We start from the raw sequence: 19,847 nt of genomic DNA, 5'->3' as shown, positions 1-19,847 counted from the left end.
ATACCGGAGTGACTACGACATATTTCCGTATTAAAAAGAGTGGGTCTCTTCAGTGACAGATTTTAAGAGTGATTGAGAGTAGAATAGTCCGCATGCTTTATTCCGCTACATTCGCTTCTTCTTATATTACGTATATTTTGTTTGTTTTGTTATTTAGACATTTCAAGTTGGTATCATATATAAATATGCTGTCTTGCCGCCGGAATATCATGTATTTTTTTTTTTTGCAAAAATGTATCATTGGATGAAATGGGGTTGGGTTAGTGTTATTTACAGAAGGTCAATCAACTAATCAGATTGAAAGATCTTGCTTTATAAGAAATAAGGAAGTTTATGTCAATATTTGGTACATGCGTCCTGAGACTACTATAAAACATGTGTTATAGTAGTCTCAGATTCGTCATTCACTGATGTACGACGTGGACTGGTGGTTTGAAATATGCTAGACAAAATAAAAAAAAGATGTGTGTTTCCTATTACGGAACTCACCCTGTTTGTTTAGCTAAAAACTAACTTTTTGTATGTACTTATATGCATCATGATGTTTGATTTGTTTTATTGCTGTATATATACTTTCAAAATTAATAGTTAGTTTTCATATTTTACAAATGTTTCTAGATTGTCACCATTCTCTAATACAAATCTAATCAACTTAAAAGAAAAACCTTTAAAAAAACATCACCTAAACGGAGTCTAATGTATATACGTGTCTCAGTATACCCGAAAATGTTATGACTCGACATATAATATATGAAAAAAATAAGTCGAAATTATTGAAAATTTCTGCTTCAAATAAAAATAAGTCCAATATCCTCAGTTTATTGAGTTGAAACCTAAGGCACCAATGCCCCTTGTTTGAAGGTATGGATGCAATGAGGTTTACAGAATATATAATTACTACAACGTTCAGAAAATATGGCCTAAAAATATAAAAAATAGAGAAAAAATGACAAAAATAATAAGATTGAAAAGAGAATAAGGAGTGCTCGAATTAAAGGAAAAAAACATCATATCGTATGAGGGTTTGGATGGGGTTACATGATTAAAGAATAATGCCCTTAAAAATGAAGATTAGAGAATAACTTGCAAAAAAATGAAGATAGGAGAAAAAAAGGGTTAGCTTTTTGAAGATTAGAGAAAAAAGGGTTATTTTTTTGAAGATTAGAGAAAAAAGGGTGAAATAAGATGTTTACAGATTAAAAGACCCCCCCCCCCCCCCCCAATCCAGACCCTCATCGTATGGCTTAGAAAATTAGCGAACAAAAAAAAATAGGACCCAATCAGCCCCTCTTTGTGTGACTGAAACATCTATATTGTGTATTTAAAGATCTATATATATTGGGAGTGTAAATTTCCTACCGTATATGAGAGATAATTGATTGAAAATAGTTGCATTCAACAACACAAATTAGTGCCACACCACCAATTTAGCCAATCACAATGAAACATAATGTAAAAGTAGCTCTACTATGACAACATATGGCTTTTTGATGTACTTATAATAAGAAGGCTAACGAATTTACACGAATGCTGAATGAGTTATGCATTATGTAATAAATTAAGCCCGCTTGTATCTGATTATATAAACGTTGCGCACGATGTTCCTACAACACGACGTTACACCACCCGACGTCAAAGAGAGTTTTCTGAAAGTTTTGACTGACATATACATTTATTCAGTTTGCAAGTTGCTTTTGCTTTTTTTTGATTGATTCTAAATCTGTCTCTATTAATTTTGTGATGTCTATTGACCATGAATTTATTTACCTCAAGTTGTGGAAATCAATAAAAAAACTTTTACCCTTAATTCACCTTAAAATGTTGTATTGTCGTAAGTAATGAACTCGAAGGAAGGAAACATGGGACAGAAGTATACGTTTTTCACTAAATGAATTATAACAGAACTTTAATCGCAGGCTGCTAAAATTGCATGGTGCATATCATCTGTCATTGTAATTTTTTTTATATCTTGATTCAACCCTAATACAAATATATCCGACACTCTGCAAGTAAATAAAAACATATTTACCCTTGATTTATTTAAATTGAATTGTATTAAAAATTTGCTTGACACATAACTTGTCGAAATACAACCATTAAATAAGATTATTATAACCCGATCTTGAAAATTATTTTCTCAGTCATTTGAAGTTGCTTGCTTTTAAAATGTATTCTTCTCCTGAATCGTCCGTATAATATACGGGGTGGCATTAATTCAATGAAACTGTTTTTGTCGCTGTTTCCGACAAGTCTTTCATTTACCTCTGTTTCATGCACAACATGCACCGTGTGTTTTTTTTTCGACACAGCATTTTTTTTTTATAAATTTCACCACGCAATTCGTTTTAAGTATCAGGAATATACAATGGAACAAATTTTGCACATGTAACGTCGAGATAAAAAGTGTTTGTTTTGATTTTTCGACGTTTTTCGACGTTTAGACAAAATGGCTACCGTTTTGTAATGTTTCGTAGCATTTTATTCCTGTAAGACCCAAACATGCAGTCAAGAAAAAGAGAATCTAGACTTTATAATCTTTTCGTGTATCTAACTTTTGTTTTGTTAAATTATAAATTATTTATTGAAATATCAGGTAAAAAACCCGCATTAATTGCTGGGACAAATGAAATATCAACTTGGACAAAATGGCAACCGCTTGAAAAACGACTGTGCAGAGATGGTTTTATAGAATCTACAATTTTTGAGCTCACGAACAATGAGGCAAATGTTTGTTCTTTCGGTAGATGTTATAATTATCTCACATATTTGACATTTTTAGCTATGTCTACTTATAAAAGTACCTTTCAGTCGTTAAGTCAACGAAAAACGTCATTGGACATTTTTCTTATTTTAATATGCAGCCACCGAGTCAAACGAAATTCGACAAAAGAACGGCTTTAATTTTACCAAGAACTGACACACTTCGTTGCTTGTGTCAAGTTTTTGGAAGATCAGAGAATAAAAAATAGGATCACTATCCATAAAAGATAAAACAGTTGTTCAAAAATGTAACGTTGGATATCCGTTTTTTCACATAGCTTTGTTGTTTTAATCCTCAAATATACAAGATATTACTAAGCATATGACCAAGACATATAAGAACATAAAGGAAAACATATACTGAATTAGTTTTATAGTGGTTAGTGTTTGTTAACATTTTATTTTGTTTAGCGGAGGAAATTTCGAAACTTCTGTTTTAAATCATAGGGGTTGTAGGAACAGCGTGCGTAAAGATTGAAATAGAGTGAAAAAGAGTGCTATTTTTAGTCATTGGTATTAAACGTCATCTTTGAACATTCAAAAAAATATTCAACACAGGAACAAATGACAACCACTGAGTTACAGGCTTCTGATTTCGGACAGGCACATATATCTTGTTGTTCGGTGTGAGTCACGGCTCCGTGTTGAAGGCCGTGCATTGACCTATAATGGTTTACAAATTGTTATTTGGATGGAGAGTTGTCTCATTGGCACTCACACCACATCTTCCTATATCTACATACATTCAGAAGGTGAGGGTTTAAACATTTGACAGGCGCTCCCTATCAGTGGCGGATCCAGAAATTTTCATAAGTGGGGGCCCAATGACTGGCCTAAGAGGGGGGCCGCTCCAGTCACGCTTCAGAGATTCCCTATATAAGCAACCAATTTTTTTCTCAAAAAGGGGGGGACCCGGGCCCCTCGGCCCCCCTAAATCCGCCTCTGCCTATAACCTTTGACAGTGGTGCTACACAAACACCGAGTGAAAGGCTCATGACTTGGGACAGGCACATTATATAAACGCGATCCCGTTTCCTGGGACAGTGGTATAGCAATTCGTCAAGAACAAACAATAAATATCAGTTGAAAAGGCTATACTCATGAGATGGATACAGATAGAAATACATCTAACAAAAACATAAAGACGTGGCCGGGTACTTGTACATCCTAACATCCTAACAACATGCACAATAAAAAGTAACCTAGTACAGATCTCAGAGTACTTGCAGTTACTGACAGCTAGTTCTAAGAAAAAGTATGAAAATTCAACCGAACACCACTAGGTTCTTTGATATCACTTGATGGAAATTAAAAGAATTTTAATAATACATTAACCAAATATGATTAAAATACAGATACTGTGTCTTTGCTTTGACTGCCAATGATCTCATGACCATGCAGACAAGAGAATATATCTAGAGCTTGACATATTCAAATGTGTAAAAAAAAAACTACCTATTGTGAAGATTTAATGTCTATCAACTTTTAATCTTTATAGTCTATAATAAATGATTTGTATTAGTTGTTATTGTCTTTCGACTAGCTTTTAGTAACTGTAAGTACTCTCAGATCGGTTCTATCATTCTAAGTGATTTCACCTAAACGGATATCGGCTAACAACTACCGCGATTCGCCGTGTATAGTACGAAGTTGGTTATGTGTGTGCCTTGTGTTAAGTTTTAGCCAAACATGTTTAAGTTTGTCCTTAAGTTGTGCTGTAATACCACTGTTTACGATCAGAACACAAATATATTTTACATCGCCACATTATGTATGTTCCTATCTTATGTCAGGAGCATGTTATTAATTGAATTTTTCTTGTATCTGGCTATCGTATTTTTTGTACCTAAAACAGGCCGTTAATATATTTCGTTGGAATTGTTTTATGTTTGTCATTTTACAACTTGCTATGTGGTATTCAGTAGTGTTATCATTGATTTAGACCTATGGTGACCTATATATGCTTTTATCTACGTCATTTGGTCTCTTGTGGAATGATGCCAAATACCCTACATGTCTTCTTTATCATAGATGGTGGCCTTCGGTTGTTGTCTGTTCTTTGGTCGGATTGTTCTCTTTGACACATTCCCAGTCTCCATTTTCAATTTTATCTTTTGTTTTTTTTACGACTTCGTCTATTGCTTTCTCTTTTTCATGACGTATAAAGTAGACTCCACCTAAACGGCGATCGGCTAATATACCATTACCGTAATTGGCCGTGTATAGTGCGAAGTTGTATTTAATACGCACTCCTTTTCATCCCTACAAAAACGTTAAAAAAAAGTTTAAAAAAAGTTAAAAAAAAAAGCAAAAAATTAATAATTAGACAGGCAAAAAAGAGAATAAAATTTAAAAAAGTAAATATTATGGAAGTATATATTTCTGATATTGACTTATCGTGATTTTTGCCGCGGTGAATATAATATTTTAAAATAATTATCTATTTTGCAACTTCAAGAGTGATATAACTGCTCTTATCATACAGCCTCTTTGGTGTTTCAAATTAATAAACAATAACTATAGAAAATAAAAGCAACAACATAATGTATTAATTTCATTTTATGACATTTTTTGAAATTTTATTTTATACAGAAACAGTACAGTTTTAGTTGATCACGAATGTCTGGAATACAACTTGACTGATTTCCGTATTTGTTTATTCTGCTTATATCCCCTAACAGTTTCATATCAGATTTGCCATTATATTGAACAGTAGCTTCAAATTTACCCTTACTTGGGAAAGTATCTAATGCTATAAGATACCGTCTGTCTTCTGAGGAGGTATAGACAAACGTTCGTAACGACCATTCTTCTACAGCTTTGTCGCGCACAAAGTTTGATTTCACGAACGAAGCGCGATGTGTTGTGTTTAATGTCAATTTGGCACAACGGTGAAAATTATGTTCAAGAATATGGTTTATTTTATCGACAATATATAAAGAAACCTCCCTTACCACAGGATCTTTAATATCAATGAATTTTGATGAATAACATGGACAATAATGTTCGGGAATTCCTGCCTGATTGCAGCTTCGGCTTTCCGGAATTTCCCGAAAGAGACTTATACCTCTTGGGATACTTTTACGAATATCAAATGGTTTTTGAACCTGGAAATTTTTATTTAAGATATCCATTAACGTTTCGTGTACGTCAAATGGTGTTGTGAGTCTTTCTGTATTTTTCATTAAATTTGCATGTAAATGTGGAAAACGGTCCCGTATTTGTTTAGGTATATATATTGCTAAAGTTGGCATCATGCTGGTTACACGACCTATACCAGTGTTTTGAATTTCGCTATACCTCGGTCCGTGATCCGCGTAAAGAACGATAACGCCGTTATCAAGTTTTTTACTTTCTTTCATCCACTTGAACAATTCCATTGTGTCTCTATCACCATGCTCATAGAAATTAAGAAAATCATGTCCAATCTCATTCAAGAATGAAACTGCGATCTTTTTCTTGTTCCCATAGGATTCGATAAATCTTTTATAATAGTCTATAACAAGCTGATGCTTCGGTGTGTTGCCAAAACATAAAAATGAAACATCTTTTAATCTGAAGTTATGATGTTCTAAAAATAGCAACAATCTTCTAACATTACGTATTGATTGCGTGCGGATTTTTTCTGCTGCCAGGAAAAATGGTCGAAAATAATGATGTGCTGGCGGAACAGTAAAGTTAGTAAATGTGGCAATACTTGGCCAATCTTCGCAATACATGTCAACATAACCTTTAGCGGAGAAATTCTTCCACACAAAAGGCATTGTATCTATGTTTACTCCCGGCAACTCGCTGCCTCCTGTAGTCCCAGTAAACAGGGCAACTAAATTCGGGTACGAATTGTCACCTACTTTTGTGTAGCCGTTTAAAATATACGCACCAAGATTGTCTCTTAGATAGTTCATAGTCAGTGGCATCTTACGTTCAGCAAGTAAATGCGATAAAGAATCTAATCCAAACATATAAATACTTAATTCGTCCTGATTTTCGGTTTCTAACTGTTTTTGTTGTAAAATTGATTTATAATCTATATGAAAATGAAGGTTGTCATAAACTAATTTATCGTTCTGTTTACATTGCACATATATAATATCATGAGGTATGTAAACTGGTTTCTTGAATACCGTCGCTTCAGTAAATGTTACATTGAAGTCTCCGACACGAACTACTTTTTTGTAGACACACTTCAAATCATCATATCCCGACGCATTAACTGCAGAACTATTGAATTGTAACATCCCATCTGAATCTATTAACATAAGAGCATCCCATGGTTCACACTTAACTGGATCCGGTTTCCAGAAGAAATTAGCAATGGATGAATCGTAAAAGTCGAACTGCGGAAGAACACAAGGACTCATTATATCTCGGTTTATGAACACATGAAAAACTGGCCAGTTGTAATAAACTGTTGCAAATAGGAAAAACGGCACAAAAACGATCATAAAAAATAATATCCTACATTTTCGGTTCATATGACAGGAACAAAATACATGTATGGTGCTTGCACAGGAAGGTGTCATCTTCTAAGCATATCTGAAATTTAAAGAGTACTAATTTTACAACGCAATTATAACCAATTGACACGGATTCTTTATACATAGATATAGAAAAACCTTGCAGCCGAGTAACTCTTGACAACATGATACATTTGAGAAAAATTACTGAAAAGATTTTACCTATTGCTGCCGTCGCCATATTGGGATCGTCGTAATTAAAGTTACGATTATCAGTCTTTCACCAGAGGTCTTTAGTACGTGGTATCAATATTTTACGTTGTGAATGAATGAATTAATAAATACTTAATTCTCATTGAACATGTTAAAAATATTGTGAAAAACATACTTCATATTTTTGCGAAACTTCATGACAGTTATATGATATTTTTTCCCTCACTTGGTTTATACCAAAAGTCAATTTTACGTATCTGTTTGAATAAAAGGACAAAATGTCAATTTAGCAGATTATTTTCTGGTTCTAACGGTGGTGTCATTGTGCACAACAAAAGCCGACATTTCCGTGTAGATAATATAAAGGTCATACAGTCATTTTGCAGTTTAAACTTTTACTGAATATTATTGTTATATTAAAATTTTGTCTTTGGCAATTCATAATTTTTCTATAACAAAAATACAGCTCTGTGATTCAAACTGAAAATAAACAAAAAAGGCTTATTATGTTTTATTTAAAAAATCGTTTTATCCAAATTTCCTCTATTATACCAATCTCCTTATATATGGAGTCCCGAAAAACAGACTAAGGACATATATTAAAGTATTGATATGTTATTGGGAGATGCCACACAATAAAGTTTTTCTTTTGAATTCCAAACTGTCATATATTAATTACAAACTTTGTAGCATGATCTGATACTGTACGAGATCCCTTTTTTTTCAGATATAAGACTTAATTCAGACTTAGAAGGTCAGCCCTTTCCTCCAAAATTGTAATTTCTCCCAATTTCAACGAATAAGGCCGACATAAAAAATATGGCAGTTAGTTGTTTGAAAGTTAAAATCACAATTAATTACTAGTGTGGATCTAGCCGTCGATAGCAGCCGGCGTTAATATTCATGAGGCCAGCCTTCAATAATATTCATGAGCCGTCAATAATATTCATGAGATGACTTGCGTTCGAAGAAGTGTTATTAGAAACTATGAACGATAATTATAATTAAATAACGTTCCTATTTATATTTGATATTGCTTCAAACAGGCATGTCAATGGGTGTCTTCTTCGAGGTCCGCGTTTACTAAATCAACTTTGGGTCTTCCTCAAGGTCTGCGTCTTTAAACAACAGCGTAAATGTAATAAAAACAATGTAAATGCCTCCATAAATATAAAACAAAGAAATGGTCTTTTAACATTCTGTGATTAGAGAAATAATGTAAACTAAAGCAATGGCAAGTTAAAAAAATATATAATTACATATAGAAATTGAACGGGACATTACAACAAACAAATAAAGTAAAGGACAGTTCTTATTCAAACTTTGTGATAATGGAATCAATGTAAGCTACAATAAATAAAAACAAATGATAAAAAAAATTTTGAGTAATGACAGAGAATTGATGGTCATATGGGCATTCCATAATTTGTTCGTTGATTTGTTCGTTGTCTACAAATATAGTCCAATCATGAAACTAAAACATACAATACATACGACAGTATTTTCTACTTAACCAGACCAGAAAAATAGAAACATGGTTTATTGCAGAAATAAAAACATCAGAAAAATAAATAACTGGCAATAACTATTTCAATGACATATGATTCTTCAAAATTACGGAGACCAATCTGAGTCATTAATCAGTTAACATTACCAATTCATATTATTGCCTTTAAAATGGCCCATAGCACTTATGCCCTAGACCCGTACGAGTTAGTCAGGAAAGGATAAGGGGGTACCCTGGTATATCACAAATTCGAAAATGAACTATTGCCGGCTGGCCAAACGAAGAGATTCTCCACATGGGCAATGATACCAGACGAAGAGGTACTTATTGCCTTTAAAATGGCCAATAGCACTTGTACCCTAGACCCGTACGAGTTTGTCAGCAGAGGGTTAAAAGGGGGGATATGGTATCCCGGTTTACACCAATTCTTACTGAACTATTGCCGACTGACCAAACTAAGAGATTCTCCACATCGACCATCATACCAGAGGTAGAGGTTGGTATTACCTCTAAAAAGGCCCATAGCACTTATGCCCTAGACCCGTACGAATTAGTCAGGAAAGGATAAGGGGATACCCTGGTATATCACAAATTCGAAAATGAACTATTGCTGGCTGGCCAAACGAAGAGATTCTCCACATGGGCAATGATACCAGACGAAGAGGTACTTATTGCCTTTAAAATGGTCAATAGCACTTGTACCCTAGACCCGTACAAGTTTGTCAGCAGAGGGTTAAAAGGGGGGATATGGTATCCCGGTTTACACCAATTCTTACTGAACTATTGCCGGCTGACCAAACTAAGAGATTCTCCACATCGACCATCATACCAGAGGTAGAGGTTGGTATTACCTCTAAAATGGCCCATAGCACTTATGCCCTAGACCCGTACGAGTTAGTCAGGAAAGGATAAGGGGGTACCCTGGTATATCACAAATTCGAAAATGAACTATTGCCGGCTGGCCAAACGAAGAGATTCTCCACATGGGCAATGATACCAGACGAAGAGGTACTTATTGCCTTTAAAATGGCCAATAGCACTTGTACCCTAGACCCGTACGAGTTTGTCAGCAGAGGGTTAAAAGGGGGGATATGGTATCCCGGTTTACACCAATTCTTACTGAACTATTGCCGACTGACCAAACTAAGAGATTCTCCACATCGACCATCATACCAGAGGTAGAGGTTGGTATTACCTCTAAAAAGGCCCATAGCACTTATGCCCTAGACCCGTACGAATTAGTCAGGAAAGGATAAGGGGATACCCTGGTATATCACAAATTCGAAAATGAACTATTGCCGGCTGGCCAAACGAAGAGATTCTCCACATGGGCAATGATACCAGACGAAGAGGTACTTATTGCCTTTAAAATGGTCAATAGCACTTGTACCCTAGACCCGTACAAGTTTGTCAGCAGAGGGTTAAAAGGGGGGATATGGTATCCCGGTTTACACCAATTCTTACTGAACTATTGCCGGCTGACCAAACTAAGAGATTCTCCACATCGACCATCATACCAGAGGTAGAGGTTGGTATTACCTCTAAAATGGCCCATAGCACTTATGCCCTAGACCCGTACGAGTTAGTCAGGAAAGGATAAGGGGGTACCCTGGTATATCACAAATTCGAAAATGAACTATTGCCGGCTGGCCAAACGAAGAGATTCTCCACATGGGCAATGATACCAGACGAAGAGGTACTTATTGCCTTTAAAATGGCCAATAGCACTTGTACCCTAGACCCGTACGAGTTTGTCAGCAGAGGGTTAAAAGGGGGGATATGGTATCCCGGTTTACACCAATTCTTACTGAACTATTGCCGACTGACCAAACTAAGAGATTCTCCACATCGACCATCATACCAGAGGTAGAGGTTGGTATTACCTCTAAAATGGCCCATAGCACTTATGCCCTAGACCCGTACGAATTAGTCAGGAAAGGATAAGGGGATACCCTGGTATATCACAAATTCGAAAATGAACTATTTCCGGCTGGCCAAACGAAGAGATTCTCCACATGGGCAATGATACCAGACGAAGAGGTACTTATTGCCTTTAAAATGGCCAATAGCACTTGTACCCTAGACCCGTACGAGTTTGTCAGCAGAGGGTTAAAAGGGGGGATATGGTATCCCGGTTTACACCAATTCTTACTGAACTATTGCCGGCTGACCAAACTAAGGGATTCTCCAATTAGGCCATTATACCAGAGGTAGAGGTGTTTATTGCCTCTAAAATGGCCTATAGGTATGCCTTACTCCTGTCCGATTTTGTCAGCAAGGGATTAAAAAAGGGATTTGTACCTCTGTTTACAATGAAGTCGAAATAAACTATTGCCGGCTGGCCAAACTAAGGGATTCTCCAATTACGCCATTATACCAGAGGTAGAGGTGTTCATTGCCTCTAAAATGGCTTATAACTGTTATGCCCTAGACCCGTACAAATTTCTCAGCAGAGGGTTTAAAGGGGTATCTGATATTCTGGTGTACAACGAAGTCGAAATGAAATATTGCCAGCTGACCGACTAAGATATTATAAACGTGGACCATTTTAGCAGAGGTAAAGGTAGTCATTGCCTTTAAGAGGGGCCAAATCACTAACCCTGATTGCGTTGTCCATTATATCAGATGTAGAGAATAATATTACCTAGAAAATTACCTATGGTACTTATGTCCTAGACCCATATCTGTTGGTCAGCAAAGGGAAAGTAATAATGCTGTATATCACAGACAAAAATAACAGATTAGCCTTGTTGGCTATTAAATCCGATATTAACGTAGGTGTTTTCTCTTAAAAGGCCCATCGAACGTATGTCATAGATCCGTACGCATTTGTAGGAAAAGGGTAGGGAAAGTACTCTTGTATATCAAAATATTCAAACAAACTATGGGCTTTGATCATTGTTGAAGGCCGTACGGTGACCTATAGTTGTTAATGTCTATGTCATTTTGGTCTTTTGGTGATAGTTGTCTCATTGGCAATCATACCACATCTTCTTTTTCATATTTTGCTGCCTGGTCAATTTAAAGCCAATTATTACCTTTACCTCTGAATCATGGTCCATGAGGAGAATATTTTAGTTCGACAAGTCGTCATAAGATCAATACGACTTTGAGATATATAAAGGTACCAACCTTACTATTTGCTGACTAAGTTGTACGGTTCTAGGGAATAAGTAATATGGGTCATTTTAGAGGCAATGCCTACTTTTTCCTCTGATATAATGGCCCACTTGGAGAATTATACTGACTTGAATCTGTTTGCGGTTACAGCAGTTGACTATTTGGATCATCCGGGTTACTAAGCTAAAAGAATCTGGTTACTTCACGATCCTCTTCATCCAACCCATATTAACAATTCTGATGGGCATTGTTGACGACTTTTTTACGGAAATGATTGTGCGATATGAAATGAACATTTGTGTTGATTGATCGTTCATCAACTCTCTCGATAAATACGCGTTTTTCTTGTTCATTGATATTTTTTCCGTTTTTCTGTAAAAATTCACGACTAAGACGCTTAATGACATTTTCTGTTCTCCGTTGTGTAATACTTCTGTTGTCTAGTAATTTATGGTGTTCCTCCCAACAAGGTAACTTAGCGATATATCTTTCTGTTTCCATATGGTAATCTCTACAATTTGCTTTATATACATCTTGGAATTTGAAATTTAATTGATTGTACCGGACAGAACTTTTTTTCGACGGATTTTCGACTTGAAAGTAGTAGGTCCTACTCCTCATCCTATTCTATCATCGACAATTGACCAGTAATAATCGAATTCAATCAAAAGAGAAACTTCAACTAATTTGTCATGTGAGACCGAATGGGCTAATTTCAAGCCAAACAAATACTTTAAATTGGTAATATTATGTACATAAGTCTTCATTTGTACAGCTATGTATAGTACAATCAAAACGTTGATGGGTAATTTTCCGTTGTCTGTAAGTAAGCAAATGGTACCATTATTTAGATGTCGAACTTTTTTGCCCTCACTTGTGTCACCAAATCCTGACAAGTTTATTGTCTCCTGTCTGGTAATTGACAAACCAAGCTTTGTAGCTAATTGAATGCCCGACCTTACTTGCGCTACGGCAATTTTTAGTTATACATTAATCTGTATCTGTGATTGAAAAACTGTGCCCGTTTCCTTCGCGTTGTGTTGGTTTTCCTAAATTAAGTTAATATTTACATTAGTGTCACTCTGTTTTTCCTCTTTTTCAACTTCGTCTTTGCATAAACTAGTATGGTGCCATATTTTACATTTCCTTCAACTTCAGTTTGATTTGCAATCAGCTACATTTTTATATTGGGAGGTCAAAGACATTTAAAACATAAACGATCCAGTTTAACATTAGAAATATTTGCTGTGTGATCAATTATCTAAGTGCAGTTAAAAGGAGCATGTGATTCGTTACAAAAGTACACATGGTTTTACGTTTATTTTTCTGTTGATTTATTTTGTACGTATCTTTGCATTGGTGAGAAATGCTGCTCTAGTGGCATACGTTACCGTATGATCAGAGGAATTGCCTTCCTCCATAATGTTGAGTTCGTGAGATAGTATATGTAGTAGATAATTTAATTGCCAACTATTTGATTCATGGTGTCTTGTTATATTTATGCGTACGTCTACCGGTAACCTTTTCAATATTATAGGGACCAATAATGGGCCATATGTATTCTCTGTCTGACCAAGGGATTCTAAACCACGTTTCAATTTTGTCGTAAAAATAACGTATGCTCTAGTGTGAAGGTATGTAAAATAATGCATTCATGTACTTTTGCGTGATGTTGTGAACTTGTGGCATTAGCATTACAATGATTAACAGCAGCGAAAACTTGATCAATTACTCCTTAACAAATAGTCTAAGTGTCGGTACACAATACGATTGTAGTACGTGAGTCCAAAATGAAGTGAACGCTCGTGTTCGTCTGTCACTATCATTTTGTTAAGTAAATAATTTGCAGGTAATAAATACGGAAATTTGGTATTCTCTGAAATCGTTAAGTCGGCAAAAACCCTGCAGTCCCGTCATATTGAATCAAATACTTAAGTACTAGAACGCACACTTTAAATCCAGAAACTATACCGTTTGTTTCAACGCACAGCATAGCCAACCCACACAACGCACAGTCGCTTGAAAACCAGTTTTCCTAAGCCAGTCTCACTATCAACACGCAATAAAGTACATTTTCTTCAGCTATTAATCAGAGTCACGGCCTACAAAAACTTACGCTTCCAACTATCTAAGGCACCATTTTAGAATGGCAAACCTTCTTGGACTCATATGAGTCGGCCGTTCATTTGAACCTGTCACTTACACATATACAAATGTGTAACTGCTTGAAAGCTCATGAGATAGAACACGAAGCACTTGGTTTAGAAGTTCCATCGCCTAGAAATCAGTTAACAAGCTTACGAAGTTTTTACGATCAAATCAAAGGTAAGGTCAGGGTCCAGAAACTTTGGGTCAGACACATGAAACATACGACATGCTACTTGTTCCCATTATTGTGAAAAAGTTATCCGTGGAAGTCAGAAAATATCTCGCGCGAGAACAGAGAACAAAAACCTTGGTATCTCGAGACCTCCGTAAAAGCATATTAGACGAGATCGTTATACTGGACACATACAAGAGATAGAGCAGACACAGAATCCCGTATGAACAGATTAGTTATTCTTTAACTGCCTTGGTATACACATGCTAAACGTATGTAAATCTAAACACACATATACACATTGTAATTAGAAACACCAAACACAAACTAATGTAATGCAGTTCCAAGAAACAACATAAAACAAGGGAATGGGGTTGGCCATTGAAACAAGGGTAGCCACTAAGTGCATAGAATTTTCGCGCAAAAGATAATCAGAGCAGCAACCCGTCAAACCAACCATCTTAAAATTCGACAAACGTTCAACTCGTGAATGACATTCATGATACGGAACATGATGCTACAATAACACTATACAGCTACATTGATGGAAAGAGATTTGTAAGTGGATAACATTTTGTAAAGTTTACAGAACGAGGGTGGGCTGACTATCAGGAAGGGAAACAATGATGGAGGAATCTGGATTCTATCTACGATCCTGGACGTCAAACAGTGTGAATATACGTAAGCTAGCTAAAACGGAAAAGGTACTATATACGAACAAAACACAAAAGTACTTGGTATGTTATGGAATAGCTGAATCGATGATCTGATGAACAAGAAATTAGTACGGCCGCTTTGTGAAAAATTGTGCAAATCTACTACAATCATAAAATTTGGCATAGACCTTCCTCAGCTATTACTCTTTTATTTCAGATAGGAATGCGTTTGAAAAAAATGTCTCACTTCTGGTAAAAATCCAAAATGGCCGACATCATACTTAAATCATCCAAACACCAGAGGCTACTTTGTAAAAAGGTGTGTTTATCGTGCTGTTATAATAATATTTGGTACAAACCTTTGTTATGTACTACTCATGGATAAATTATATAGATTGGATGTCTTTAAAAACCCTACTTCTGTTAAAATACAACATGGCGGACATTGTCCTAAAATAAGCTTATTTTTGAGGGAGAGCGATTGAAACGTGTTTTGACGAATTGCTTCTATCATTAAATTGTTCAGGAACCTTTCTTTGATGCTGCAAACGGATACAATATATAAGACATATGGAAGCACTCCACAGAAATGAACCCCAAAATGTTTTATCATTTCCTATTCCTTGATTTGTAATACATAAACCTAACTGTTTGTGTTGAACATGTGCATATGTATGTAAGCAGTATCTTCCATAGATTTCTTTTGCAAAAGTTGAAAGGTTGAAAATTAATTCCTTTTATGTGTATCCATGACAGCATTCTGCATTTATTTACCATACAATATTGCAAAAAAGGGACGAACATGTCACATATCCCCCCAAAATATGGATCAAACTAAATTTCAATGCCTTTGAGTGATACCTTTTTAGAATCTGTTTTCTAAAATCTTCCTAATGAACAAATAAAAAATGGGTGTCTTTCGCCTCATTTCTCCGTAAAATCCAATCACAAAGTTCGTGCCATAAAAAGTTGGAAAAAACATTACAATAAATGCCGGAACAATGAATGGACATGCAAATACGGACTGTCATACAGAAAACAAATTATATTACATACATTACATAACCTTGATGTTTATATAAACCCAATACAAAGGCTATTTTAAAACTCAGCTATCCAAAAATGAATGTAAACTTGCTCTCATTTTAGAGAAATCCACAGGAGCCAAAATGCGAAACTACACACACACCTAACTGTGGAGTGCTATGTATGTCTTTAAAATCATTACTTCCGATTATATTCAAAATGGCGGACATAAAATATCATTATGTGATTTTGATATTCACCTTTTTTTCAAAATGTATCGTAAAAAGTTTTTTTTTTGTGCTGGTCATTAAACATTTGGCTTTGGCTTTCAGTTATGCTCTTAACGACGTATTCTATTCTATAAATAATGATTATATACAAAGTTAACACTTCCGGTAAATAAAACAAAAATGGCATAAATTTCAAAGATGAGTCCTCGGTCCTATTCTTAGATGTAGAGTTTTGGATAGATTGATGAAAATAAAATAAAATCACTGAAGTACTAAAACATCTTTAAAATTACTGATTTATGGCCGCAAATATTCACAATCGGAGAGCTGATTTTCCTCATTTACAAAAACAGCGGTATTGTTTCTTACATCAAGAATGTAAAAGCTCCTGATAAGGTGAAAAGGCCCCACAAAGAGTTGTTCAAACGGGTTGCAATGGTTCATATTTTCTCCTTTGCCAATCATAAGCGTCTGGACTATTAAGCAAAGAAACCAATTCCAAGCCAAATCAATGACATTATCAAATCCATATCTGGTGATGTTGGCTGATCAATCATCATTCTAAATCATAAAGTCATATCCTCAAACGCTATCCATGTCAACAACGAAGTTGCCTTTCAAATAAACGTTCATTTGAAAGGTTATGGATAGATTATACCTAAAGCTTTTGCCACTTCCAAATGCAAGCCAAAGTACGTCTGCTCCTATGTCACGAAATAACGAAACAGTAACGACAGTAGCATCAGTATCGACTGTTTAAGTAATGACTCAGTTAAGTCTGTGTATCACTCATCAGACACATGTATATTGATTCTTTAGTATAAGCCTCTTCGTTTTAATTTGGGGCTAAACCTGAGACACCATCATGTGGTGAATAACACAGAACATCCTGAGCATTTGTTGCTACAACTAACTCTTCTTCAAAATCTATTGAGCAAGCTGCTGTGAATAAAAACTAACAAGTTCTTTCTTAATGTCGTCATCTCTCAGAAAACTTTACCAATTTTGAGATTTGTTTTGACTCTGGATTCGTCTGTGTATTCCATTACCCCTGAATGTAGCTCTTAGTTCTTGTAGCAGCCTTCAAGCTACCGGTATTGTCTATGTACGCATTCATCTACTGTTATTACAGTTTCAAGTTGTTTCATAACGAGTATGCTGGTAGGGTATTATGCCCTTACCTTAAAAATCATGAAACTATAATGATGAAGTCTTGGATGCATATGACAGTAGTAGCAACACATGTTCAGGATATGCTATCTTAATCACCACGTGATGTATTTCAAGACCATATTCACATTAAAAGGCTGACACTATAATCATGGTGCGTGTGTCTGATGTAGTGAAATATGAACATAAATGAGTCATTATTCGAACAGTCGTTACTGATGATGCTGCCATTACTGTTTCGCTATTCCGTGACGTAGGGGTAGACGAACTATGGATTTTGTTTAGAAGGAGGAAAAGCTTTGGATAAATATATATCAATAACCTTCCAAATGCGCTAGCGATGAGTGATCACATAAATATTGTGATCCATATATTAACGGGTTGTGATACTGTTCTCTGTTTTCTTGAAAAGAGGGGGCGGAGACTGCTTGGGTGATATTGTAAGCATTTGAAGACGTGACTTTATCATACAGAATAATAATTAATCCGCCTAAGTCATCATTGTTTACTGTAAGATAGCACAAACTTATCATATGGGGTTAGTTTGACTAGTAAAGCAAGAAATATATATTTACGCAAAAGGGTAGGTTAATTAAGGCTATCAATTTAGTCTAGTCTTTTCCAGCATGCAAAACGTACAATATACCAAGACACGTGTTTAGGGGAAGAGCCTGAAATATGCTCTTATGCTACCAAGTTCAGGAGCTAATAGATGACGAAGGGACAAAGATGATCACTTTTAAAAAAAACTCTGTCTGAGGACTGATCATATTGTCAGAACCTTGCATATTGTGGATGTAAGGAAGGTTGTCGCGGTTGTTGTTAATGTGGAAAATCAAGTCTCCCGTGCCCTGCGTCGATTGCATGTGGTGGTGACTGGGAATTATCATATCTGTTTTACCTATTGTGGTAATTTTGATAATGTTTTAGTACATAAGTGATTTTATTTTGTTTAAATAAATCTTTCAAAAAGATATGGCTTTAGGAATCATCTTGAAATTTACGCCATGTTTTTTTTTAACAGGAAGTGTTAACTTTGTATTTAAATATCAATTTATGAATATGATTAGTGGTTTCGAGATTGAATTAAAGCTTAAAATTAATGAAATCTACAAAAAAAACACTTTCTACACATTTTGAAAAGAAGTTAAATATAAAAAAAAAATATATCTTTGACCGCCATTTTAAATATTACCGGAAGTAAGGGTTTTATAGACTATGTCTTATACATTGTATCCTTTAGAAGCATCAAAGAAAGTTTCCTGTACAGTTTAATGATAGTAACAATACGTTAAAACATATTTCAATCACACTCCCTAAAATATAAGCTTATTTTAGTGAATGTCCGCCATGTTGGATTCTACCGGAGGTAGGGTTTTGAAAGACATGTTATCTATTTAATATATTCAAAAGTAGTATATGACAAAGGTTTGAACCAAACTTTATTATGGCAGCATGAAAATAGTACCTTTAAACATACTAGCCTTCTATATTGGGCATATTTAAGTATGATTTCCGCCATTTTGAATTTAACCGGAAGTAAGACATTTTTTTCAAATGTCTTCCTATCTGAAATAAAACAGTAATAATTGAGGAAGGTCTATGACAGATTTCATGCTTGTAGCAGGATGTGTACAGTTCGTCTGAAATATGCTTGTGGCCGCCGGACTAAATGTGGTATTCCAATACGAGACATTGTAACCAGAAGTGAAATTTTTAAACATTCTTCGAAAATATACGATCCACTTGGAATAAATAGTCCGGTAACAATACGAACAAAGAAGCTCATACAGGATCTATAGCTAGAATAGCGGATTGGATTGGGATAAACACGTTACGGAAAACTTTAAGGGTACTTGGATAAATGTAGCAAGCGACTTAGAGAAAGCGACACACAAATTATTTCCGAGATATTATTTCTCCGCTAATTCTTCTTCGGAAAATTCTGATAACAACGCTTCTGTTCACTGATCTGACTGAATTCCAATTTTTCGAGATCTTGGTCACGATATCATAAATATAGATGATAGCTAATGCAATGTGTACTACAACAACTGTTCAGCCAGTACATGAAATATACAAGAACGTATTTCCGCCCAAGACGAAGTCAATGACAGTACGACGTCGACAATGGACAAGTACAATTATTCGGACGTTATGTTCCGGCGATAGGCTCACCAAAAATGACAAACGTGGAGAATCTCTTAGTATGGCCAGTAGACAAGAGATTATTTCAATTATTAACACTCTGTTGAAAAACTCGTACGGTTCTAATGTATAAGTTCTATGGGTCAGTTTAAGGTAATTACTACATCTACCCCTGTTATCGTTGCCCAAGTGGAGAATCTTTTAGTTTTGCCAGTCGGCAATAGTTCAATTCGACTTAGT

The 19,847-nt window shown here is 35.4% G+C and overlaps 1 protein-coding gene across 1 annotated transcript; it reads right to left on the bottom strand.

The window, feature by feature from the left end:
• Nucleotides 1-5,339: 5,339 nt before the first annotated feature.
• LOC134727521 (uncharacterized) lies at nt 5,340-7,121 on the bottom strand. The gene has a single exon (XM_063591901.1). It carries the CDS (start codon nt 7,119-7,121, stop codon nt 5,340-5,342), a length of 1,782 nt encoding a protein of 593 aa, XP_063447971.1.
• Between the last annotated feature and the right edge of the window lie 12,726 nt (nt 7,122-19,847).

Source organism: Mytilus trossulus, chromosome 8 (genome assembly GCF_036588685.1).
Source record: "Mytilus trossulus isolate FHL-02 chromosome 8, PNRI_Mtr1.1.1.hap1, whole genome shotgun sequence".
In the NCBI taxonomy this organism is placed as follows: domain Eukaryota; kingdom Metazoa; phylum Mollusca; class Bivalvia; order Mytilida; family Mytilidae; genus Mytilus; species Mytilus trossulus.
This window is presented reverse-complemented; position numbering and strand designations above follow the sequence as displayed.

Bases quoted from the DNA above. Each gene is read 5' to 3' on its own strand.
- LOC134727521 (XM_063591901.1), bottom strand. From the start codon at position 7,121: ATGAGTCCTTGTGTTCTTCCGCAGTTCGACTTTTACGATTCATCCATT.